Source organism: Poecilia latipinna, unplaced genomic scaffold, assembly GCF_001443285.1.
Source record: "Poecilia latipinna isolate Pla-1442-1.1 unplaced genomic scaffold, P_latipinna-1.0 Scaffold0, whole genome shotgun sequence".
In the NCBI taxonomy this organism is placed as follows: domain Eukaryota; kingdom Metazoa; phylum Chordata; class Actinopteri; order Cyprinodontiformes; family Poeciliidae; genus Poecilia; species Poecilia latipinna.
Genome location: NW_015112616.1, coordinates 735,988 through 763,635, shown reverse-complemented (window position 1 = coordinate 763,635; position 27,648 = coordinate 735,988). Strand labels below are relative to the sequence as shown.

The following is a 27,648-nucleotide window of genomic DNA, read 5'->3' as shown; positions in this document are numbered from 1 at the left end:
TGAGAGTGACATAAAAAGACGCATAAAAGCCGGTCAGGATCCAGTGGCTGAACTGTTGACAGCTGGTCTTTTTTTGTCGGGGTTCTTACATCTCAATGAAAATTCATGCGCCGGCTGTTTGCTTCTTAAATGCCAACATACTACAACTGTATTACTGTCATCCATGTTCTAATATATGATTTAACACATGTTTTGTTTTTTTTGTTTTTTTTCTGAGTTGCTAAACCAAAAATAATTAACACAGACCCCTGATTCTATAAGTCAAATCTAAAGTGGTTTGCAAAAGTTTTCATTTCCCTTAACGTTCTTCCCAGTTTGTTACAAGTTACAACCACAACTTCAGTTGATTTTATTTACATTTCATGGGATAGAGCAACACAAAGCACTGCATGATTGAGAAGTTCTTTGTGAGAACTTCCTTTTGCTTCAATTAGAGTGACACGTTTTTTTTTTTTTTTTTGGAGTGTTGTTTTACATGCTCTGCGTGTCTTGAGTAGGCTGCAGACAGATATTTTGCTCCTTCTTTGCAGACGTTCAGCCAGGCTGCATAGAAAACAACACAGATTCTCAGTTAGATTTAGTTCTGGACTTTGACTGGGCCATGGCTGAACATTTGGAGTCATTGTCCTGCAGGAAAGTGAACCTCCGCCCATCTTTTTGGCATCTCTAACATGTTTTCTCCCAGAATTACCATGTATTCAATTTTAACAATCTTCCCACCAACTCTGCTTAACTTCAATTGTTGTAGAAAAGCATCTCCACAGCATGATGCTGCTGCTGTTGGATTAGGACGGAGATGGCGAGGTAAGGCTCGTGTGTAGAGTTAATTTTCTGCCACATAATGTTTTATAGTACACATCTGGCCAGAGCATCTTTATTTACCTGTTTGTTGTTCCCTACGTGACAAACTGCAACATGACTTGCTTTTATCAGCAATGACTTTCTTCTTGCCAGTCTATAAAGAACTGTACTTACTGTATTTACTGATTCTCCCAATGAGATGTGGGTTTTTGCAGCTCATCCTGAGTTACCATTATTATATGTACACAACACTTGCAGACCATATATATATATATATATATATATTTTTTTTTTTTTCCCATTTTGCAATTATATACTAATTTACATTGGGCTATCACACAAAATACTAAAAAAGAAACACATTTAATTTTATTTTAGTACTCTTGATAAACTACAAAAGGGGTTATAGAGATAAGAAAACTTCTGCAATACCTTCTCTGCAACAGTGAAGTGAGCTATGCTTCCCCAAAATTAAGGCTGTGTCAAATTGTGATAAAATGCACAAAGTTGTCAGAGAGGTGTCGAGGTGTCACCTATAATTTATCTGTGGCTTGTGCTGAATGCCAAACATAAAACTCAGCTGAGCTCTGCTAATCCTGCTGAGCTCAGCTGACGGTGTGAGGGAGCACGATTGCTGTTCATGCTGCTTTGAGTCCCTTTGTATGTGTTGCACGGTGGGAAGCATTAACCTCTCATGTTATTTGATAATGTTGGCCTTGTAAAATGTCTGGCTTTTCGTTGGCAGCCACCTTTGTCTGAATCAATAACTCATCCATTTTCTCTTTCCCACTGCGTCTGTGGCAACTGTTTGAGCACTATGTGCTAAAGATGAACTAAGATACAAACCCAGTCATCCTTAGTGTATGCTTTGTCAGTACACTGGGACAGAGATGCACCACAATCAGTCAACCAGAGATTGGCTCGATCCTCTATGGTCGGTGTTAACTCTACCTCTGTCAAAGAACCTGATGCATGTTTAGTCCTTGAGATAAAAAAAAAAATCAGATTAAATTTAAATCAGAACTGGCGTGTCAGATTGCAGTGTAAAACCTGAGTTTTGGTATCGGCTGGGAAAATCTCTGTCAGTGCATTTCTATACCAGCTTAAGTACTTTCCCTACTTCTGCTTTTCTGAAGGTCTGGAAGCTTACTGTCTTGTACCATTACACAACACGTCTCATCAGACTGATTACACATCAGCACACTCATGGATGCTCCCATCTCAAAGAGACAAGAGCAGAATCAATGCTCCAAGCTGCTGCTTAAACCTTCAAATGCCATACATTCGCTTTGCTGACCGTCTTTCTATCTATAGGCTTGTTTCCTGTGGTCCCTTTCCGCTCCTCCTCCCTTCCTCTCCCCTGTCTCATTCTATCCATCTCTCTCTTTACCCCAAGGAAAAGTGGGTGTTGTTTCCTGTTAGAGCCCCAAGGTGTAGTCACGCTTTTCTCTATAGAATTGCAATAGTTTTAAAAACAACCAATTTGGTTTTTCCTTCTGTACATTAATGCTCATATAATCACTCAGAATAAAAAGTGAATCATGACCTAGTGAGTTTGTTCATGGTTCTCTTTAAGATCTCGAATCTACAAAATTAAAAGAAAATCTTTCGAAATGTTATATAATCTTCTTGTCCTGATCTGTCACTAAATTCTGCTTTTGAAAAACTCAAAGCAGATTGTTTTGGTGTTGACATATTTGGATCACATAAATCTGTTTACCTTAATCTATGGTGTTTATTGTTAAAACAAAACTCCCGTGTGAACGTCTTAGGAGAAAGTAGCAGCTTATGGATCAGATTTCCAGTAGGCTCCCATCATTTCAAAATTGAACTTCTGCAATGACAAGCATAGCTTAGAACCTCAAAAGTATGAAACAGTACAATTAAACTTTACGTTCAACCTTCCTGTTATCTGCTGGACGTCTATTTCCCTCTTGATTTCTCTTGGTCTGATTGACTCACGTCTCAACGTGTGGTACAAAATATAATTTCCATTTAACAAGTCTTTTTTATTATTAGTCTTCTTCTCTCAGTAACTGAGTGAAAAGTGTTTCTGTTCATCATAGTCTGCCAGCTCTTACATTTTATGTGCTCACTGAACAAAGATCAGATTTTCAAGAGAGAGGGCAGCTGATTATTGGTCATAGTCAGTCAAACAAAAGATAGGGCGATGCCTGTACCCAGTGGACATCTTTGTGCATTTCTATAACAAAGGATCAGAAAATAATGAGATAGTGAAAAGTCAGTTTCAAAGCAGTACGTCCTTACTCTTCACAGTGTCGGCTGTCAAAAATATCTCTGATTTCCCTCTTTGTTCTGTTAAATAATTTATGGCATGTATCGTAGTTTGGCATTCTGTCTTCAGGTTTCTGTCAGATCGTAAATCAAGTTGTCTTTTTCACACATAATTATGTCCTCAAATGCCCTTGCACACTAAATCTGAAGGAAAATCCTGTCTTCTACATTAATTAATTCAAGTTAGGCCACCTTTTCTCTGACAAGACCTTTTTTCATCTTGATTTCAGGTATAACGTGAGTCTGATGTCTAATTCCATCTGACATTAAAACGTCCTTCCCCCGAAAGTCTTCCCCTTTACATTGAGGAAACTTTCAGGTGGCCATTCTGGTAGCTTCCAGTAATATCTTTACAAGAACATAATATCCGAACATCACGGCAGGAGCAACTGGGACCCAAATACAGTTAATCTGTGTGGGCGGACAGTTTTATGCAGTCAAGGTACATACCAGTAGAGGTTATGCATTCAAACTCCTTGTGGTTTTAAATCATTGCCCTCTGCTCCACGCCTTGCTATTAGTGACATTATTCCAGTTTTGTGCAACAAATCTAGAAAGGGAGAAATTCCACTAATTCTTCTCAGCAGGTCTACTAAATCATCTCAGTCAGGTGGCTCGGGTCTGTTAAAAACTTTTGACTGTTTTTTTTTTTTTTTTTTTCCCCCACCTTTCTGTTATTCTTTATACACATATATATGGAATATAAAATCAGAAAAATTGGGATTTAAACACAAAATCAGTCTGGTTAGTTGATGGTTTTAAAGTGTTGTGGTGAAACTCAGTCTTTGCAACAAGATTAAAAATCTTTTTGTCTGTTTTATACTAGCGATGAAGCCCTAATTTATTTATGTATTTTTTTTAAACTAGGTGGCCAAACTTCATATTGAGAGTGCAAACATTTTAAAGCTTCTGGGTGAGAAAGCAGTGGCTGTAAAATAGGGTGTAACTATTTATAAAACCCCAAAGTGATTGAGTTTAGGGCTTCAACTGGTAAACTATCAGCTTATTTTAGCTGTTTATAGAGCTATAAAAACAGATGTCTCCACGTACCTTCTCTGGAAAAAAATAATCACTATTGTATCTCTGAGATTGCTAAAATGCTGCCAACATTTCCAAAAATATCTTTTTCTATCACCGACAGAGGATTAAGACGAGCAGCTTTGCTGTACTCCAGTTATGCCTTCCTGTTATCTGGTTAAATTACTCTCTCACAGCCAGTATGAACCACAGACATGCCTCAACATGTCAAACAAAATAGCTTGCTAAAATTCTATAGTGCTACCCAACACCGGCTAAGATGAGTCCACTACCCTCAGCGCATGTCCACACTGAAGCTTTTGTCAGGGCACCTGATTGCACGTCGCATGGTTTGTAAAAAGATCACATTTGTGGGTTTCAGTCTTGCCAGTGACCTGGGTGTTTGACCCGTTTATCGTCTGCCTCCAATCTCCAACCGATTTCCACAAAATGAGGGGTTAGCAAAGTGACATCCGTTTTTGAATGGAGCAACAAAACTACATGGATTAGCAAGAAGCATTTGCATTAAATGGAAAGTGTCAAACTCGACTTCAGAGATGAATAAAGGGATACATTTGCACCCTGGTTGTACTCATCAGGTGATCACTTTACACCATCCAAATGATTAAAAGCCAGATATATTTAAGAAACAAAATGAATTGTCTCAACTGTCTATTGAGGAGAAGTTGCACATTCTATGACTGAAAGCTGGCTGTAATAAATTAGGAAAAGAAAAAAAAAAGGAAAACTCCAAATTCATTCAATAAAGGACATGGTTTTAATCTGAAGCACTGATCAAGAGAATAGCTGTGGGAGTTCAAACCCACGCAGCATGGAGATATACGATGTGGTAGACACCCACATATTTCTGTTCTGATACTTTCATTGTACTCAGTGCAGTGAACGTCCATAACGAGGGGCATTTCTGGACCACCAGAGCTATAGGAGGTTCACTGCATGCATTAGGAAGTTAAGCACTGCACCAAACATCCCAGCACTCTAAAACCAGTGTCATTTGCATTTTTTTCTTAAATTAAATCTTTCTTTGATGAATGGGAAGGTTAGTCTTTCCCTTTTTGGTTGAAAGTATAAAGGAAGTAAATGGGGTCAGTTCTTCTTCCTTTTAGAGAATTTCATTGCCTGAAGATTGTTAAAGTGAGACAGACTCTTTCTTTTCTTTTTCTCAGAGGGATTTTTATCCATTTTAGCAGCAGATTTTTCTAAATCTGTAACTGTCTTAGTTTTTTAAATACGTACTGCTCTGTTAACTGTACCCACAGAGGACATCTTTGACAGTTAAGCTGTGAAACTTTGAGGACCTTGTTTTCCTTCCCTCTGGTTGCATCTAAAAGGACAAAGAGTAATCTTGTGATCCAGAGTTCAAAATTGGGTCTCGAAAGTTACACAAGTTTTCCACTCAAAAGATTTCTACTTTTCTTCAGTGCAGATCAGATTGTTTCTTTTACTTTCATCTGACAATTTCAAACTTTTGAACATGAATTTTAAAGCAATTCTGCATAAAAAAAATCCCCCTGATGACTAATGAATATTGAGTTTTACTTCTGAGATGGAATAGTAGAACAATGGAGCACCAGTTTCTCTGTCCAACAACAAGAAAATTTATCAAAAAGCTTTCCCTTATTATACAGACGTGCTTTATTTTTATCATTAAAAATGTGTTATCTTTTGAAAGCTGAAATAGTTTTTAAAGATTTCTTCTTATTCTAATCAAAAATGTTTTTGGACTAGTCAAAGTTTTCTTTCAAATCTTCCTTTGTTTCCTATCATCTTCCCTCACTGCAGAGAGGATACGGCATGTTTATTTTATTTTATTATTTTTTTTTGTCTTATCAGCAACCTTTACTAAGTGAAATATTAAATCATAGCACTTTGTTTTACAATAACTTTACAGTCATAAATTACAAAATATTAAATTCACGTGGCACATTGTATAATTCCAGTTGAAAGAGGATCTGTGATAAAAAATTTATTCAACTCTTTTACTTGTTGCAGGCGTAGGACAACAGTCTCAGTCTCAATAAATTTAAAACAAAAAGTTGTTTTTATTCTCTACTCTGCTCTACTGTTCAAAGGCCTGCAGTTGCTTCATCAACTCAGATTTTTTTCTCCACGTTTCTCTCCTTTTCTCATCTTATTTACTTGTTTTCTAAACTGTGGTGTGCAGTGAGGACTACTTTTCGTTTGTTGCAGTATTTAACTGGTCAAAGCTGCAATTCAAACATTTTGCACACAGTTATCAACATCTAATTCACCTCTTTTACCCTCCTTATTGATCTGACCTCCAGCCGTTTCCCTCTCTGGATCCTTATTAGATGTTTTGTAGATAAATAGAGCAAAAATTTAGCTTCCAAGGTTTTAACTGGCTTCGCTGTCAACAATGGGGAAACGGCAGAAGCAAAGCTGATTTATGGCCCTTGTTAGGACAGAACATGCAATCCTAGAAATAGATTGTATAATACAAGCCAAAAAGTGTTCCTGGAAATAAAGTGCTACTGGCCCATCATTACTCAAATCACATCTTCTATCAATGTTGCAGAGATGAATGTTATTTTTATTTCACAGGGAAAAAGATTTTTCAAATGGAATATGACGAGGAATACGTATTTTGACATGATGTGTTTTTTTTTTTTTATGTTCAAAAATGAATAGTTACATGTTCCAGGTTATTGTAGCTCCCACAATTTTATGTTGTTGATTTTTCTCATCTTCTCTCTTGCTTCTCAGTCCGTTCAGCTCTACTTGTCTCCTCTTTCTCCTGTATTTGGCTTCTTTTTCTTTATAACATCCAAAACACTGACTCTGTTCAGCAACCTTATTCCTATATACTTGTTCATTATGTTAAATTAGTGCTTTCAAAGTAAGTGTAACAAAAGTGGCCTTGACATAATGACAAACTTTCTCTTCATCTTCTGACCTTATGTCTGGTTTTCTTTTGGCTACATCCAGCTCCCCTCTCCTTCTTTTTTTTCTAGATTCATCTCTCTCTGTTCTGCCAACAGAGAAAAAAAACATTAAAAAAAAACAAGCAGAGATTTATAGTCTAATCATTGTTGTAAATTCAAGCACCTAAGGCAAGCTGAGGCAGCAGCGGTAGACAATCAGTGTTCACCGCCCATCACCATCATCTCACAGCCTTGTTTTTGTTTTGCTAGGCACACAGTGTAGTGTCCTAATCAAAGATTTTGCAATTATGAGCCACTGCTTCCTGGAGTTCAACTCTACCCATCTCCTTCATATTTAGAGCAGGGAGTAGTCACAGACTTTGCTCCCATAATATTTGATGGGAAATGCAGCAGCAAATGGTGATAATTAAAACTCTTTAAAGTGAACATCAGGAATTATGATCACCCCTTTAAACACAATCTTGGTGGATTGCTGGACTGGCGCAAGTAGATGTGGCTTAACAGACATTGTAGCCTTACAGAAGTAATTGATGTCGAACTACTAATAATAATACATTTATATTCAAATTATCTGAAGTTAATAATCTGTTCTAAAAATTATTCATAGGTGGAAACAATTTGAGACTGCTGGCAGTCTTCTTTGGTCTTGTTATCCCAGCTGGTTTACCACAAAGTCAGTGCTCAGGAAAATTGCAAAACAATCTTAGGCTCTACAGCTTCTGTTTACCATGTTAAATCTTCATAACAGTATAGTAGAGAAAGGTTGTTTTCTCTAAAGGTAATACTGTGAGGCAGTTAGGTTTGAAGAGTTGCATCTGCCTACGCCACCAAACCTTTAGAAAAATGTAATTCAGAAAAATGAAACCAAAGTGGAGATAATTGGCCATGATGCACAAAAACATGTTTGGAAAAACCTAAACGCCATGTCAGCACCAGCACCACACACCAGCTGACAAGCACGGCGGTGGAGGGCTATTTATTGGGCTTGTTTTCAACTGAGGCCAACTTTATTCAAAGAAATGTCAATTATTAAAGAATGACTTGCCTACTTACTTTTTCAGCATTCCTGATAAAGTAAGTAATCAAGTTGCTCCATTGGCTCAGTTAAAGTCCAGAGCGTTAAATGGTGGAAATAGTAAATGGCTTGTACTTGTATTGCACTTTATCATGTGCTTAACACTAGGTAAAGTCATTAATTCACTTAATTCACACACACATTTGCACACTGATGGTGGGAAGCTACAAGATTGTAGCCACAGCTGCCCTGAGGCAGTCTGTCAAAAGCTGTCTTTACCTTATTAAAATCCTGGGATGGGACTTGGGAACGCTATAGATAAATGTACCATTGAAGACTTTCAAAACTTAGCAATGTTGTAAAGAAGGTTGGACCAGGATTGCTCTGAAACAGGAGACTGTTAAAGTCATAAAGAAGACAACTACCTCACATTTTTGCTGCCGAATGTAGTAAGTGAAGTTACTGAATTATAGGGTGTACCTTTTTTTTTTTTTTTTTTTTACATGACTATAAAGACAATACAGGACACTTTAGTTTTCCCATGACTGCAGCAGTGGAAGCCAGTAAAGTAAAAACACTTCTCAGCTCCAGTCCACCAGGAGCCAGGGATAAAGTTTTTAATGCCATACCCAGAGGCCTTTCTGTTGGTCGCTCCACACCTTCTTCTTCTTGTGAAAATATGACGTTCTGGTCAGAAGAGTTTGGCGACCTGGGGGTAATCGGACATCATGTCTTATGAGAGAGCAGTGTCCTGGAGCGTTTTTAGTTTCAAAGGGGATTTCAATTCATAATACATCCAGAAGGTTATTAAATTTGCATAGCTTCAAATGAGCATGAGATTTCTTCCTTGTTTTACGCATTATTGCGTTACCAGAGTATTCATAAAGGTTTCCAAGCACAAAGAAAACCTGTTGCACTGTCGCACATAATTTTTATCTATTTAACAGCGTTGAGCTGAAATAGACAGACTAAGACTCATTTGCACCAGCAGGAATTTTGCTTGTTTGAAATTTCTAATATTCTCATAAGATCCTAGTGATTCCAATAAATTCTAATAATCCTCCACAATTCCAGGAGGAGGTTATATGTTATTTCGGTCTGCCAGCTAAAATGTGATGTTCTTCGACTATGTTTCACTTTTTCCATGAAGGTGGATTGTGAATTTAACAAATCAGTTGAACCTGCCTGTTGGAGAATAAATCTAACTTACTGTGGCTGGACTGCAGTGAGTTTATTTGGCTTTTAAGTCCTTAGATCACCTCAGGTCAGTACTGATGAGGCAGTAGGCATTGTTGACCTTCACCATTATACTGTTTGGTTTTGCACAGCCCCGGGGAACAGCTATTTTTAAAATACAGGCAAGGCCGGGCAGCTATTGTTAAACTAACTAGCTATTGATTTGTGTTGACCTCAGTTGCAGGGCCACACCGACAATACTAAATATGTGTGTGTTTGTTTGTTTGTTTGTTTTCCCACGTTTCCCAGAATATTTAGGAGATTTTATGCCCAAGAAAATTTGTTTTTTTACATTGACTGTCATTTAGTGTTTTACACAATATGTACAGCATATTTACTTTACCAACTACAGCATTCACTCCTTTTGAATAAATACTATTTTGTGGTGTAAAGAGACTTAAATGTAACACCTTGTGAGTTAATCTCAGTATAAATACAGCTGTTCTAAGGAGATTTACCAAGATACCATGATACAGTTTTTATTGGGCTCTAGATTTCTGATAAGACTGACACTTGAAGGGACAAATTAACAAATGTTCCTTTTTGTATTGCACTTTTTCCTCATGCATTTCTGAGCAGATGCGAGAAATGTGTGATTATTATTAATATATTGTTGTGGTTCAGCAAGAACAGCATTGGCCTACATTGTCACTTGCTGGAGAGCTTTCTGATCCCTATCATTTTTAAAATGCTGCTTAGTCTGAGATTATTGTTTAGTGTGAGCAATACTTTCCAACAAATCAATGAAAAGGCTTAAACTGACTCAAAAAAGAGAGGTGAAGTTTTCATAAAAGTGGAAAAAGTTGTAGAAGTGCATTAAGCAATATATCATGATCTGAAGATCTCCTGGAGTGTAGTCCAATCCTTGCATTCACCTAAACTCTGGAGGAGCTGCAGTGATCCACAACTACATTGTGAGAATCAAACCTCACCATTAACATGGTGAGAAACTGTTAACTCTTGAAACTGGAGCAGAGGAATGGCTAATCAGCTCTTATACCTATGTTAAAATGGACCAGTCAATGTCCAGAACTAAATCCAATTTAAAATCAGGTGCAAAATCTAAAATTGTTGTTCATTGTTGCTTTCGATCTAATTTGGCTGAGCTTGAGTTATTTTATTTTTTTTTCATTAAGATTGAGGAAAAATTCAGTCACCCACCAAATATGTAAACCTGCTTGGAGACTGAACACAAATGCAAAACAAAGTTTTAGACTTTATTGTAAGTCTAAAACTTTAAAATAAAGTTATATTTTATTAAAAGAAAATTATGTCTTTTAGGGACAACCCTATCACACAAAATACATTCAAGTTTGCGGTTAAAATAGCTCAGAAATGTGAAAGAGGCATAGATACTTCCCTAGTTGCCTCCTTATAAATGAGTCATCTCAGTCTTTTTGGACTGGGTAGCATTTTTCAGAGGTTTTCTGAACTAAAACAGACTTTTGGAAATATTTTTCCTGTCTGTTTTGTGTCCTGATGCTGTAAGCTCAGCTGACTATAGTTCATACAAAAGACACATATGGTGACCTTTATAGCTTTGAAGCTTTCTCAGGTTGAGTAAGAACCATGTGTGACACATCTGTGCATTGTCTGGACAGAAAGAGGTACAGATCCAGACACCATAAGTCTAGTTGGAGTTGTCCCTTTAAACAACATAATGATGATCTCTTATACTATTTCAAAATCAGAGTAATTGATCTCAAATGAAGCCAGGAGGCAGTCTATTCTTCCTCTTAATTGGTCCATATTGTTCGACGTCTATATCAATGTTTATCAATGCTACACATTTATGTTCTCCTGCAACTAAGTCTCCTCTCCTTGTTGCCCTTTAAGAGCCTTTAGAACTACTTTGTAAGAATTATTATATGCTAATGGGTTTCAATAATGACAAAAAATACATAAACTTTGGCTGCAAAGAGCATAATTGCCTTATTTTCCTTTTATTTTCCTTTTTGCTTTGTTTATAAAGAATTGTCTCATTACTTCCGCAATGCTTTTCCCTGCTTAAATGAAGAGGTACTGCGTGGCACTACAGATTAGCTTACTATTATATGTTGCACATCATTACAGCTTTATGTTTGCTGCAGATGCCATAAGCAAACGCAGATCTGTCACATACTGCAGTAATTGTGCTGTAACCTGTAGCATGTTGTATATTAGCATCCTACAAAAGACGGAGGGGGCAGCTCAGTTCATCAAATTGCTATTTGAGCTCATTGGTTCTTGCCCGAATCCCTGAATCCACTCTTTGCTTCACCACAGACAAGATTTCCCATCATGAGAAAGAACAACCAATATTTTCTCACTGATAAATAAAGCTAATCGAGCAAATAGAGCCACAAGCTGCTGACATTTCAGCACATGGAGCCAATCGAACAGCAGCCAAAGAAAACAATGGCCATAACCTCCCCCGTTGAAGGAAATGCCAAACATTACAGCGTTGTATAAATAGAAAGGCTCTGACTTTGTAGAGCGAGATAGAGGACAGGAACCCCCTCCCTGGGGACACACTGATGGCGAAGTCTCCCACCTTTTCTTCCCACTCCACTTTCTCAGAGCGTGATCTATATTTTGTAGCCGATTTCTCTTGACCTCCTTATGCTGTTTTCTTTGCTTTACCTCTGTATTTTTAATATTTTTCTTTTTTTTCTGCTGGACAGCCTGCCACAGTGAATAACCGAATGGCCTAGTAACGCCTTATGAACACCTCATGCTTTATTAATGGTACCATCTACTGAAGCTGAACTAGTAAATGGATTTTTTGGATAGAGGTGGTGCAGATTTTGACCCAACGTGAAACCGGGTTGGCTTCTAGATATGTCCCTTTACTTATGGACATGAACGTCCCACAAAACATGCAGCTTGAGGCGTTTCACACCAAAAGCATCCAGCAGAATAGGAAAATTCATCCAGAATTTAACTTGATAAATGATATATTTATGTTCTCATTTCACACTATTATCCTCTCTCTGTCTCCTGTGAAAGGGGAAGGTGAGAATAAGAGGTTAGTGTCTCTTTCTGTATACTTTGAGATTGTGGTTGATTCAGTCGAGACGACTCTGACAAGTCTTTCATTTGTGTTATCGTTTCTATCTGTTGTGTAATTTTGCTTTCCAGTGGCTGGTGTAAAGAGATTTAGGAAACTTTGTGGATGAGGTAAAATTCAGAAAAACCACGACTGTTCCCCCAAAAAACCAGCTCTTTGATGTTTGGTTAGGGTTAGAGAAAGCAAATTGAGGTATTTCTGATGCAAAACATTAATTCCAGTGAGACCCTAATCATGTCCACCATCCTGTTATTCACTAATTCAGCTTTAGCATCCTCCTATCCTTTGTCTATACCTCCTTATCCTTTGGGGGTCACCGGGGACTGACGCCTGTCTCATTGTGCGAACGGGTACGCCCCTGGATAGGTCACCAGTAAATCACAGAGTTACAAACAAACAGGACAATAGCTGTTCGCATTTTTGAAGGACTTGAAGAGAATCCTTACATGAAAATGTAAGGATCCACAGTCCAGGATTTCAACCTGGAACGGTTTTGTTGCAGATTAACAGCAACGGCTAAAGCCTGCATATTCAATAGTGGTTAACAATTATCTGCTGTTTTTTTGTTTGTTTTTTTAATCAGGATTCATTCATTTTTCAGGAATTTCTTGTCAGTCTTCCAACATCAAGCAATTGTCTTATGACTGGTAAACGCCTCATACTGCACATGTACAGGAGCTGAAAATACAATTTCTCTCTGAGAGGTTCTTTGTTAGTTAGCAGAGTGTACTGTTTATGCATTGTGTAAATTGCTTTCTCACATAACTTGGAGCACATTTGCATATTTATAGAAAATTCCAGTTACAGGTATGCCATCAACTTGGCACTGTGCTCTAGTGCACTTATGTGGAATGTATTAAAAGGATGGAAAAATGAGGCTAAACTGGTGTCAAGTATCAGTAAAGAAGTTTGGTTTTCTGGGAAGAAATACATTACCTAAGTTTTGCTGGATGAACTTTTTTAGCTCATTTGTTTAGCTTTTTCAACTCATTTCTAGCTTCATGGGTGAAAGTAGAGAACAGTTTGCTCCACAGTATTTGGGACTCTGAGAAAAAAATTAGTCAAATCAAAGAACGCTTGCTTAGGAAATATGTTGTTCTCAGAATAAAAAGTGAGGAAAGAAGTACAAGATGCCTGTTGCTTGGTGATAGTGTTGTCATATTCCAGTTTAGAACTGCCCTTGGGTAAAAAATTTAATTTAAGGCTTTTTGTCCATGTTGTCTTTCCTTGAGGATTTATCAGACAGAACTGCAAAGATATGAGTAAATATTTACCACAAGTACTGTCAGACTGCATGGATGAAGAAAACTGGTTCAACTCTATTAGAGATGCAGATTTAACAGGAATTAGTGATTAATAATCTGCTGTTTGCTAAAATATTGACCTGTCCATACAGCGTATTTATAAGAGTATTGCTGATTTCTCTTTAGAAAGTCATATTCAAGGTGTAAGAACAACGTTTTTATAGCCTTGCTCTAATCAGCGATCCTGAACTATTTATATTTGAAGAGATGATGTCGTGCATTGATGTTGTGAGAGAAAATTGTAAAGCCTTTAGCAAGATAAGAGTAATGATTAGATTTTTTTTTTTAAACTGAGAAGCTTTTTTAAGATTAGCACAGATAGTACCATAACAGTAGTCAGGGAATATTTCCAAATCCAATGTGTTCAATGAGAGGTTGAAAACTCAAAAGGACAAAACAGAACAAATTTCTCTCTATTCTGCTTAACCCTCCTGTTATCTACTGAAAGCCTTGATCTCTCACTTCTAAGTAATTCTGTAACTCATTCTGAGAAAAACCCACCTTTTAAATCCTCTTTACACAGTAACAGTCTTTTGTGTTTGTTTTTTTGTGTGGAAAATCATTGTGTGTTTTTAGGTGTTGGCCTGATATACTTGAACATAATGTCTGCTCTTAATATCAACAAACGACAAAAATTGGACTAATCGCAGTGTTTGTTTGAAGAACGTCACAATGTTCATAGCGGCCGTCACACAGGGAGTATTTAACAAAATATATCTTTTACGGTGGCAATTATGTAGAGTTAAGTTAATTAAGAGAAACAATTTTTTAGTCTTTCTTCACTTTGACAGACAAAATGTTTATAGATTTATATAGAGAATGTATATTTTATGTCTCACATCAAGATTTTTCATAGCTTTAAACTATATTTTATAGAAATAGGATAATAAATAAGGGCACAGCCGGTTTACTACATTTCTCTGTGCATCCATTTTTCTAATTTCCTTATGGATATTTAGCTACAGTAGATAATTAACCGCATACGTTTTTTTTTTTGTTTTTTTTTTGCTCTTTTTGTTTAACTCGTAAAGAAAGTCTGTAATTACTTGTTTATATCCACTTGACCTCAGACTGTAGTGAGGCTGACAGACAGGAACATGGTTGAAAGTATAAACATATTTGAAGCCTCTTTACAGATCATTTGCTCTGGTACGTTGTTAGCTCAACTTTATTCCCCTCTCTGTTCATCCCTTGTTCACCCCAGCATGCACAGCTGCGTCTAAATGTCTCATAAGCCGTTCTGCCAACTTCTGATCCCGGGTTTGTTCTCACCTGGGCAAAAGCACATGAATAATGGAAGCTGCATGAAGTGAGGCCGGGGCATAGTTGCCACAGTGTTCTGTTGAGGCCTGATAAGGCGCTCCACCACAGGAAAAGAACCACACAGAGCTGACGAGACACCCAGTGACAGTATTAACTTTATTACCCACAGGCTGTCAAGCTGCCAACAGACAGAAGTATTAAGTCGATGGTAACTGAGAGGAGGTGCGCTCTATTCGCTGTCACAGCTCTGTTAAAATTTAATTTCGGTCTGCTTTCATGTATAAATGCATTAAGCTAATTAGCAAGTCTGATTTGGCCATAAGCTTGACAAGAATTGATTGTTTATTTTATTTTTCATTGTCTTGCATCAGCAAATGTCCTTCACACATGGCGGAGCTTTCATCAGCGCTACAGATGAGCAGAAAACCAATACGGTTTTCTGTACTGTGTCAAAATTGTTAGATTTTATTTTGAAGCAATGTGTATTTGCGTCCAGGAGTGTCAGTGGTTTTGGGACAAAGAGGGTGCAAATATATAAATCATCATCTAGATGTACAAGCCTAGATGAGACATACCTCAAAGAACTTCTAGCTACAAATACACACAATGTTTGTCATTTTATTAAAAAGTAAAAGCTTCAATTTGTTTATTTGTAAGAACCCTATACCCGGTTCCTTCCACTTCAAACCACAGATGCTTCTACAGGTGTAACTTGGAAAAATGTGAAAAAGTTCAAGAGAGGTGTGAATTCTGTGGCATTGTTCTCTGTATTCTTTTAAAATCTTATTTATAATCACAGATTTTCCCCTGAAACAGCGACGAGAGGGTTAAGCGTTGAGCCCGTACTCTCATCTGTGCTAAAAGTGAAATGGAAACACCAGCTTGTCTGCAGAAGCGTTTACATTCTATGAATAGGAATTTCTGAAACCAGCCTGCTCGGAAATCTGTGGCAGATAGGAAAGACTGATCCAGTGGAGGGAAGAAGATTGAGAACAGAGGAAGAGGAAAGAAAAATATGGAGGAAAATGTCAGGAATATGGGTGGTGGCCAAAGGAAGCCCAGATCATTTGTCATGGACTAAACAAGTTACCTTATCCCATAAATAAATGTTAAAGAGAAATCACAATCTACATCAGGGTGTGTAATTATGCCCGCATTTTTGTTGCGCTTTATAGTTTCTTATGCTAATGGTTTTCTCAACTACCATCTTATTGAGCTCTAAATAACTATAGACTCTTTGTGTGTGGCAAAAATCTTTTTGGTATTTTCAACTCCACTGGTTTAAATTAATTGCCATCCAAATGTCAGCAGAGAGAAATGTCAACCATTCAGTCCACTAATGGCACTGGATTCCAGTGATTCCATTCAAACAATGTGTCGTTTCTTTTTGGCTTAAACCCTCAGCTGGGGTATTAAAGCCATAGGGAGAGTGCTTGGAAATTATGTTGATTCTGAAAACATTCATACAGCAGTAATATATAAGTCTGCTTAAATGAACCCTTATGAGTAATACTTGTACCTATTCAATCGGGATGTGTCTAGGCGGTTAAACATTGTAGAAACAAGTGAGCCTCTTTCTGTGGAGACATGTTGGTTACAGCTGCGATGTTTGGTGGAGCCGTTAATGCATGAATGGAAGCTCCTTGTTTCAGAGAGAAATCCACTTTATGATACAAATACAGATAAGAAAGCACCATCCTGTGCCACTTCCTGGACCCTCGGTTTTTCCAACCAAGTGAATAATTAATGACGTTTCTGCTGAGCAAGCAAGGCAAGAAATCTGTTTTTAATTTGTTTTCAGCATCTTTAACCTTTTACCTGGTGCGAAGATGCTGGTGAAATCTGAATAACAATGAGTCCAGAGCAGATTGAGGTCAGAGACTGCAGGCTTGACAGCTGAACAGCATGTGTCTTTGTTTAACCTGCAGAATCAGCTGACAGCTAACAGCCATTGTGCTATGCTATTCCAGAATGGGGTTAAGTTAGAAAGGTGGCATTTTTATCCACACTGAGTGAAACATCCCTGGTGTTAATAGGTTGTTACCAGGCTCAGTTTTTTTTCTGGAAAAAACAACAACAATTTGTTGCGAATTTATTTGAGTATTTACTGCTTCTTTGAAGCAAAATTACCCAACACTATTGTTGGGGAAATCTGTTTTAAATTTGCAAAGCCTACACTGTCAAGACAGCAAGAACAAAATGTTCATGTACTGATTAAAACATTGCGAGGATTGGAGACTAAATTGTGAGTGGGGGCAGAGTAGCATACTAACAGGTTCAGATGTTTTTTTTATATATATATATTCCTTCCAAAGATTTCAGATGTAACATGTGGTTATGCCAAAAACTTTCCGAAATATATTTGTAGGTTAAGAATAGGAACCTTGGAATTGGTGATACGTTTATGTTATGTATGATAATATTGGTGTAGATATTCTTGTTCTTTCTTATACACCATCTCCTTTGTGTGTTAGAGCCTAAAAAACATGTCTGCAATGTTGGACACATCTTTAAGTTAACACTTGTAAGTTAACTTAAAGTTAACAATAAACAAGAACATGGCAACATTTTTAGGGTTTTATCAAACCACTGAGAAATCAGAGAAAGTGCTGAAAAGTCCTACTAAAGGTCTGGCTGAAAGAATGTGCTACAAAAAATACCATTTATACATTTTAGAAATACTGTGAACAGCTTTACTATACTTTTTAATCTATTAAAAACAAAAATGCATAGTATTCCTATAGATAAGGCAGCCTTCTTGGGGGAGGGGAGTGAATATTTTGAAGGTGTATGTTAAAAACATTTGTTTTTTGTAACTGATACTGTGGTTTCTGAGATTATATGTGGCAACTTTGTCAACACTATTTTATGTCACTCTGTCTCCTCTTCCTTCATTTGTCAGAAATAAACACGAGTTAGATTAGCTAAACTGCTGAATGTCATGTCTGGGATTTCATTGTTACTAAATAAATTCAGAGTGTGTGTGGAGAACGTTTTAGAGCCTTGTCACTTTCATGTGGGACACACATGTTTCTCATATTAAGCTCCTTCAGAAGCTTCTTTCCTCCTCGACCTTCTCCACCATTAAATCCGTCTAAGGGATCCAGAGATCTTCTATGATGACAGAAAGATACCAAAATGCCTCAGTGGGGTACGGCTTTTTAACAAGAACTTCTTTTTTAAGCCTAGTCTTTGATTTAGTAATGACATTTTGTGTCCTAGCCAGCTGAGTGGAGCTCTGTCATGATCTCTGATTACAATTTCAGGAACACCTTTCTTCTATTTCATTAACATACTTGTGTTGTTGCAAAGACATTAGATGCTGCAAGCTTTTATGCTCCTCTGTTCTTCCCAATAAGTTGGAGTTAAACACACACAGTTTAGTTTACACATGTAAGTTGTAGGTTTCTGTCACTCTGGTTTAAGGTGCACTCCAGTGATATAATCAATTTGTTAAAAAATATATATATATATAGTTCAGGAGACGAGTTGTCCCACAAAGTCATGTTTAACAAGACTATACTGGGGGAAAAAAATTGTAAAAGAAACACAGGCTGGTAGCAGAGAAATCGCTTTTAGCTTGGTCTCTGTTGTCTGGGCTGCTCATTTGTCTTCCTGTGTACTTTGTGTGCTGCCTCGTTTTAAAGCTTGGTTAAATAGTGTTAAAAGTCTCCTGATCACTTTATCTTTACTCTGTCTTTAGTTTCAAAGGTAAGCTACTATACAGTGTTTTCACAAGTGGATACAATTTCCTGTACTCCTAATCTAATGAGTGTCTAGTAAAAAAAATAATGCAGTTAAATTTCATTATCTGAGAGCTTTTAGATTGTCTGTCTGTTGATCACTTTTGTTTGTAGCTGATTTATGGAGACAAAAAGAGAACCCCATTCTTCTGCTCTGTTTTATGGAAAATACCTTTTCTGGGAGGGTTTAATTTAGACACAATGCTCTTTAGGTTTGCCTACAGCATTCAGCAACAAACATACACAACCATATTATAGAGAGATAGAGAGATAGAGCGATGGGTTAAACAAAATCATAATTATAATCTTCTCTTCAAAGGTCTTTCTCTCTGGTTTCTCAAGAGGAAAGTGAAAGTTCAGCTTCAAGTTTGGTTTATATTTGGATAACGACAGCATGTGTTCTTTCTAAAGTTTCCCACCACACCTAAAGGACCACCACACCTCCTACTGCTAGTTTTTTTTTTCTTCCGTATTCTCCAAAGGCTCAGTCATGTGATTTTCTGCTTCTCCTCCTTTACTAAAATAAGGCTGTCATTTGCAGCTTCCAGTGTGATGGATGGACTCAACTACCACAGATAGATTAACACTGCTCCTTGCACTTGTAAAGAGCAGTGTGAATACAGATGGAGGGATTGTAGGGTGGGCTGTTGCGCCGGAGGACTGATATACTATATGCACACAGAATCTGACAGTAAAATGTGGCGACTGTTTATTACAGCCATGGTTTGTCCTAGCCAGTTGTAACTGGTGCAATCAGCTGATGCTTGATTTATGGCAAAGAGCTCAAAGTAAATCCCCGGTTGTAGGCTTGAATGTGTGGGTAGAGATATAGTATATATTTCAACTGTTGGGTTCACAGTAGCCTTGCCAACTACAAAATCCATTTCCATCCTTGTTATGTAATGCTGTGAAATACTTGTGGTTATGTACTAGTGAAGTAATTCAGGTTAGTAGCTTAGCCAAGTGACCCAGATAAATTTCATGTATGTGTTGAAACGGTTTGAAAAAGCATCTGCATTATCAGAGGTAGGAAATAATGATGTCAGATGGTCTTAAATGCTGATTAAGGCAGATCTACTCTTTGTGTTATTATTTATGTTACTTCAGTTTGTGCTTTCATTTATTTAATGGGTGGGTTTCAATGCACATCAATCAAGCTAATACCGATTTTGGATTAACTTCAGCTGATGTCACACCGTTTCTTATCTTGCCATGTATGCTGCCATTTTGAAAAACATCTGTTTGCTAACAGTGTGAAAAAAGTTTATTCAACCTGGTGAGTAGGTTTGAATTCACAGTGTCCCTCTGTGTTATGACCTGGTACACTACTGCCTTGCTTTTGCTGTTACATCCCCTGAATGAGCCCCAATTAGATGGACAATTTACAGGCTAAATAAATCAGAGTTAGAGGTTTCAGTTTCAAGCTTCCAACATGCTGCAGGGGAGTAAAGTATCAGCATTCTGTTGTGTGAGATTAAGTGATGTTGAAATTGTTGTGACAGATGAGTTACTGCTTTGTTAAACCCATTGCACTGGAGAAAATGTGAAGTTCTCTTTTTAAGAGTAGTGATGGTTGTGTGGCAGGCTCACTGATGTACTGATCAAACTGCATATGGTACACTATGAAGATGGCAGCAATGTGGGAATGTCATTTGAGAGATTGACATTGAGACAAAAGGCTGATACAAAATAGTGTGAAGGAGTATTAAAAGTTGTAGTATGTAAGTTTTATAAACAACAGGTTTTATATATTTGTGAAAAGTGTCACTATGTCATTACACGAGACAGCTGGTCCTTGGAAAAACATTAAACACTCTTGCCTCCTCCCTGCTTTTTTTGTCTCATGGTATGCTACCGCAACATAGTGACAGTTTTAACAAATATGTTCAAAATACATATATTGTTCATAAAATTTACATATTACAGCTTTAAAGGTCAAATCTGTAGATTTCCTCTTTTAACCATTTCAGATTAATGACTTTATAATCTGAAGCAGATTATAAATTTGTTAAGATATCTTATTCAACTTCTAAGAATTTACAATTGAGTAGGATAATTTAAAAGATTAGATTAGATTAGATTAGATTAGATTAGATTAGATCAGATGATATTAGACATAAGATAAACATGCCTACATGTTGCCTTAAAACACTATACTTAGTTGCTGGCAGAGATATGACATTTGTGATTTGAAAGTCACAATTTAAAATAAAAACGTCACAGCTGCTGAGTCTTCCCCCAAAGGTCAAAGTGTGGTGCTTTGTTTCAATGTCCCTGCTTCATCAAGTGTCCATTAGCCGCCCCCTCATGGCCCTGCAGCTGTATGATTAAAGTTCAATGGGGAACAATTTGGTTTTCGCCAGCGGATTGTTTACTCAGGGATAATCATCTTTGTTTCATGAGTCTCGCTGCGTGTGACGGATGCATGCATTGCAGCGGTGAATTCAGACTCATGCATACACACAGCCAAGGGACTGTGAATGTGAGCTTGTAGATACACAGCTTCTTTTATGCTTTTATTATTTGCAAGATTACAAAGCAGCAGAAAGAACAACATGAATATCTTCTCTTCTGGAGTGTTCCTTAGGGTTATGTCTTGCAAACCATGAGTGGATACGAAAGCCTATGCAGAGAGGAAGTGTAAAAGTGTCAGAGATTCTTAGTTTGGCTTTTAAAGTTCTAAGTAATCAACCATCAAAAGAGTCATTTTTAAGATAAATGTCTGACTTTAAAAGACGGCCTTATGTCAAAGAAAACTATTTAGGTTTCTCTGTTTATATCTGTAGCACCGTTTTCAACATCACTTAATCTCACACAACACCGTTTTTGTTTGTAAATATTATAGTTTTATAAAGTGTTGTACGTGCCACGTAGACGCCAGAGCAGACTTTCTGTCTAGCATGAGGCTAGTGATTCAGCCCCTAAGTGGCTCCCATCATAGCCCATGCCGTTTCCCCAGGGTGACATAGCCGAAGCCTAATGGGCTCGGTGATGGTGTGTTAAAAAGCTTGGTGTTAATTATAACACCATGCTCCGTTAAACACAGTCACATTAACATCGGAAGGCCCAGCAAACTTGATTCAGTTAACCTTGGAACTGTAAAGTGGTCGTTTGCTCTCTGTTGATCTGATGGCCGTTATAATTTATCTTTAGCTTCCTTGGCACAGATTTACTGCAAAATGTGTAATTTTTGAAAGCAGTTTTCAGATTTATCAAATTCTAGTTTTCAAAAAAAAAAAAGTAAAAAGGCCCACTTCACACATTTCATTGATGATATACTGTCTGTTGCGAACAGCTTTTCCTCATAATAAACTTCACTTGATTTAATAACGTTCTGCATGAGCTGGTGCTTAGCTGCACTTAATGAATGTCACTTTTGTGTCTTGTTATTGCAGACAGGTCACTCAGGTGGGAGTCATATGTAGATGAGCTGTTGTTGTCAGTCTCATAAAAACAATAACCTCAATGTATTAGCATTTGTTGGAATTTGCATAAGAGAAAGTTGTGATACTTGAAATCAGTTAGATATCCTTACTTTAGGTTGTGTAGCAAAAGTTTCTATTAGCCAGTGTGTGTTCCTGGATTACTAGCACCCCGGGCTCACCATTTCTCTTAAATCCCCTACACCCCACACCTGCCAATCATAAAGCCTGTTGTGCAACAAACAATGACTTTTGTCATGTAACTTGCCGATCTATTACGAAATAAACAACAGCCAATGGCGATATGCCTACAGTGTTTTTATGCGAGTTGTCTTTAGAATCCTGCCTGTCACTCTCTCACCATTTGTGTGTATCTATTCAGTACCTAAAATGCTGCACTGTATTCCTGCAGAAGAGTTGCTGACACATTGCTGACAGAACTAACACATTTTTTGCAAGTGCTTGCTCTTGAAGCCCAACACTTTATGTTGTCCTTGGTGGCAAGCCACATTGCCTTTATCAGAAACTATCACTAGTCTTCACAAAATATGCTTTGCAAAATTATTTTTTTATTAATAATAAAAAAAGAAAATCTGTACAGTTCAAATTAAGTTAATTGTACAAGTTGTTTCTAGTGTCAAGACTAAAACCTTCGTGTGGACAATAACATCTCAATTGAAGTGGGCAAATAGTGATGCACAGGTTTCTTGCTCTAACAGGTTGTGCTGACATGAGATTGTCCCTGCCTTCATATGTAACTCCTCTGGTCATTTCATTTTGTCTGCCTCTGGTTATCAGCTCTCTGATAAACTACAGACAAATTAGACCTTTTGTTGGGATGAGCCGAACCTTATGCTGGCTCTGTTAGTGGAGGTCGGCTTCTGAACCTTCACTTTCATTGTGCCAGAACAGAGTCAGCCTCTTGATAACAATCACATAAAGCATCTGATAAAATGCAGCCAAGGTGAATACCGGAGGAGGATATTGTGTGTCTGCAAAGACAGCAAAAATAAAAAATATACAGCGACCTTTTGCTTCCATGCAACTTCAAACACAAATAGTCGAATCTGCACAAGGACGGCGTTCTTTCCTTTTTATTACCATGATATCTGCATGATTTTCAAAAGGTAGGGATTTATAATGTTTTCCAGACTGCAAAATTGTACCGGCGCAATTGCTTACTGTAACCGTTCTCTTCGAAACATTACGAGCATAAACAAATCATATTCACTCTTACGGCTCAGAGTTTAGAGCCTTTTTCTTGTACAGCAGAAGGAGACTTCAGTTAGTACAAATGAGTCTTGGCTTTTTCAGCGCTGTTTGTGTCTTTATGCAAACCTGTCTTCAGCAGTTCCTTTCTCCGGTTCCTGAGTTTATTTGTGTTTAGAAATTCAGTGAAATCGCTGGGCTGCAAATGGGTCACTGCAGGAAATTCATCACTTCTCAGTATGGAAAACAAACTAGAAGACAAGGACAATGCAGATGTGTGGAAAACAAGCCGAGAATCTGATTATCTGTTCCTGTCAGCACATGAAGTCATTTTAACTGCACAATAAACAATATGTGCAATGCAAAGCTAAACCAGCACATTTAACTCAGTAAAACAATAAGTGAATGTCAAACAATGTGTGTGAATGGGCATATTTTAATGAGACATTGAAATGCTTTAGCATGTAAAATATGAGAAATATATTTTTTAGTCCCCTTGGCTGTTTAAAGTGTCTTAAAATTGATTGAGCATCTTAAATGACGATTTGCTGACTCTGCCACTTCATAAATTAAACATCTGTTTCAACCTGTCAACTTTTTGTGCATCTAAGAAAGTCTCATATGCAAATTGTCTCAGTTTTTCCTTCTCTAACATGACCTTAAAACATGTTTTGGTTTTCAGTTATGCAACGGAAAACCAACTCCAGTGTGAATTCTGCACGAGAGAGACAGATGCTATCATTAATTTAGAGACGTAATGAAATTGTCACTGTCTTTCATCTGGTTTATTACTGCTGTTTCACGGTGCCTGCTTGGTTTCTTTTAAGAGATAGAGCAGGTCTACAAACTGCTCACCTATGGCCTTAAATCAGCAAGGTGGCAGTGTTGGGGAAAGGAGTTATTACTGATTTCACATGTCAGTGATTTTTAAGGCCACCTTGAGGGTAAGGCAGCTTGATATGCAGGCTAGAACGTGCTGAGAAATCTTGGAGATTTAGGGAAAAGATGTAAAATCAATTTTCCTGCTGAGTTTAGACCCTGTGTCTGTTCGGCTGCTCTGTTTGAATTTGTTGTTGTAATCTTGCTTTTGATAGTTTGATTTTCCATGTAGCTAAATGTTTATTGCTCAATAAGTCAAGGTGATTTCACTTGCAGATATGTAATCTGTAGAGTGAGTGAGTTAAAGAAAGGCAAATGTTCTCCATAAGTCTCCGTTCCTTCGACTGCTGAGGATGTATCTCTCCTTTTCGCTTTTGTTTTCGTCTGTATTGATTTTTATTTCTCTTCTAACATGAGCCAACCTCTATCCTATTTCTCTGTGTTGGTTCAGCCATTGCTTTTCATACAGCTCTAAAAGAAGAATCACATGGAAAAGGTTTGAACAAATAAGCTGGGCCCACAGAGGGACTTATAGCTCACCCACACAAGAAAGTGCAAATGTTAGCTGTGCTAAATCCTAGGGCTGTAGTGATACAATAACCTCACGATACAATACGATACATGATATTCTGCTTACGATACAATATATATTGTGATATTCAGCAAACGATACAATTCAATACACTTTTGCGATTTTCTGAACAATTTTAGAGGGACAGAGTGATTTTGGTGACATTTTGTGACTGTTATAGAGTTGGACTGAATTAATTTAACTGAAAACTGATTAAAAGCACCAACCACACAATACCTGGCTCTGGTTGGACATGGACACAGACTTAAAGTCGACAGCTGGACAAAATTAATCAAAGTAGTGGTGAGAAAACATGTTTCTTTTAATTGAAACAGCGCAAACTGTAGCTTACATGCATTTGTAAAGTAAATAAAGTGCACCAAGTACCCTGTTCTGAATAGGTTGATACCTTTTTAACCTTGACACTTAACATCTGAAGGAATCACTCTAAGCCTGATGACTGAATCACTCTCCCGGCGAAGCAAGCAGTGAGTGAGCAAGGTGACAGTTGGATGTTACGATACTTGCGGATGAATATCGATATATATCGCAAAATCGATATTATTACACAGCCCTACTAAATCCTCACAGGGTGGTCCAGGGTGGTACCTGCACTCGGTGTCTCGCAGCTGATGTGCTGGAAACAGATTCTTAAAGAATAGCCCAAGATTGAAAGGATTAACAAATTTAGTTGTTATTAAAAGAACATCAACTTAAACTAATGTCCATAAATTGATCAGTCAACTAAGTTACACTAAAAAAGTGCAACAAAATTTCTGCATACTCCTTTAGAATTCATCTAAAATCAACATGAAATTTTAAACTTTAAAAATATTGTAGGAAGGACAAAGCTTTGAAAATTAATATCAGTCGTACCAAAGAAGAACAAAAAAAAGAAAAACAATGTAATGCATAAACAACTTAGAAACAAATTCCAAACAACATGTTCAAACGTACAGACTAGTTAATAAAGACACCGTTAGCAACCAGGAAATTAATCTTCATAACAGCACTAGCAGTAAATCTCTCCTCTCTTTTCTTGTAGGTAACTGGCCAGCTTCCGTGGGATTTGATGTCACCTTTAGATTGGTTTAACTGAAGATGGAAACACTGGAGTCTGAGCTGACGTGCCCGATCTGCCTGGAGTTGTTTGAAGATCCTCTGCTCTTACCCTGTGCCCACAGCCTTTGCTTTAACTGTGCCCACCGCATCCTGGTGTCTCACTGCTCCACCAGCAAACCCCTCGAGTCCATCTCCGCCTTTCAGTGCCCCACGTGTCGTTACGTCATCACGCTGAATCACCGCGGCCTGGAGGGCCTTAAGCGCAATGTGACGTTGCAAAACATCATTGACCGCTTTCAAAAGGCCTCCCTCAGCGGCCCCAACTCCCCCACCGAGAGCCGGCGGCTGCAGACGCAGCGGCCCTACACCGCCACCATTAGCGGCACGATAGCTGGAACGATCGGTGGTGGCGGCGGCGGCGGCGGTGGAACAGGTGGAGGAAGTGCCCGTGGCAGCCCAGCCACTTCCAGCCACTCCCACCCGCACGCCAACCACACCAATCACGCCAACCACACAAACGCGAACCACAGCCCAGCTGTTGTGGCGAAGATGGATCCAAGGATCAGCTGCCAGTTCTGCGAACAGGATCCGCCTCGCGAGGCTGTTAAGACGTGTGTTACGTGTGAGGTGTCGTACTGCGACCGATGCCTGCGTGCAACACACCCGAACAAAAAGCCCTTCACCAGCCACCGCCTGGTGGAGCCAGTGCCAGACACTCACCTCCGGGGCCTGACCTGCCTAGAGCACGAGAACGAGAAGGTCAACATGTACTGCTTGGTGGATGACCAGCTTATCTGTGCCCTCTGCAAGTTGGTGGGTCGTCACAGAGACCACCAGGTGTCCTCGCTCACAGACCGCTTTGACAAGCTCAAGGTTAGTCCTTCAGTATACCCTTTAGTGTGCAGAACCCCCTTCTCTCATTATGTACTCTTTATCTTTGTGTTAGGATGGTACAGTAAACCACAATTTTAACCAAATGTTTTGCTTTCATGACAATGTTTCTGTAAGCAAGACAAACTGATCAGAAACAGAGAATCAGAAGAGATAATTTGGATGGTTTACTTGCTGGGAGAGGAAAGAGAGATGGAGACCAATAGGGAGGGCCCCCATAATGATAGTCGTTGAGCTGGCATTCCCTGTGGCCGCTGAGCTTTCACGTGTAAAGACCGGGACTGCTGAATCAGGCTGAAAAACAACAGAGGAAGGCAACAGCAAGAGCTAATTCCACCACTAAAGGCCTAAAGCAGTGAGCTGGCACCGACCAACTTTTATCTTCAGTGTTTGCAGAGCGTATGAACGCTCTGTATGGGTGACTGGCTTTGTTTGTGTTCAGACTTCGAGTATCTTTTTTTAGGAATTGCTCTATTCATCTTTAAGATTTTGAAGCAGCAACCAAAAATAAGACGTTAAAATTGTGTCGTTGATATTATCCAGAACAAATATGTGGATTAATGCAGATTAACATTTGTTAACCGCAGTACATGAGTGGTTTTATCAGATGTAGAGGAACAAGGAGTGGATCTATGTTCTCACAATGGCTTTAAAAAAATGTGTTCATGGAAGAATAATAAAATCAGGATCTTAATACATTAAAATATCATCAAGTTGAATATCATCTACATGTTTACAAAGTGCTACATCTAAGCATATTGATGGAAAGACGAGCGGAAGAAAAAAACTATTAAAAATGGTGCACAAGCAGCAGCGATAATTGCAATCTTAAGATAATTTTGAAGCAACGTCCATTCAAGAGTCTTTAGAATATTTTCTGCAGCTGGAGTCGGTCCTTCACCACACTCAAGACATTTTTTTTTTTTTTTTTTTTTAAAAAGGGTTTTTTTTTTTTTTAAACATTTTA

The 27,648-nt window shown here is 38.1% G+C and overlaps 1 protein-coding gene across 6 annotated transcripts in view; it reads left to right on the top strand.

Moving 5' to 3' along the window:
- The window catches only part of mid2 (midline 2), a 170,802-nt gene that overhangs the window by 64,359 nt on the left and 78,795 nt on the right, over nucleotides 1–27,648 (top strand). For all 6 annotated transcript variants that reach the window (XM_015029390.1, XM_015029471.1, XM_015029229.1 and 3 more), the window contains one exon: nucleotides 25,774–26,663. In XM_015029390.1, the coding sequence (XP_014884876.1) occupies nucleotides 25,830–26,663 (834 nt within the window). In that variant the 5' untranslated portion in view covers nucleotides 25,774–25,829. The remainder of the gene's footprint in view (nucleotides 1–25,773; nucleotides 26,664–27,648) is intronic.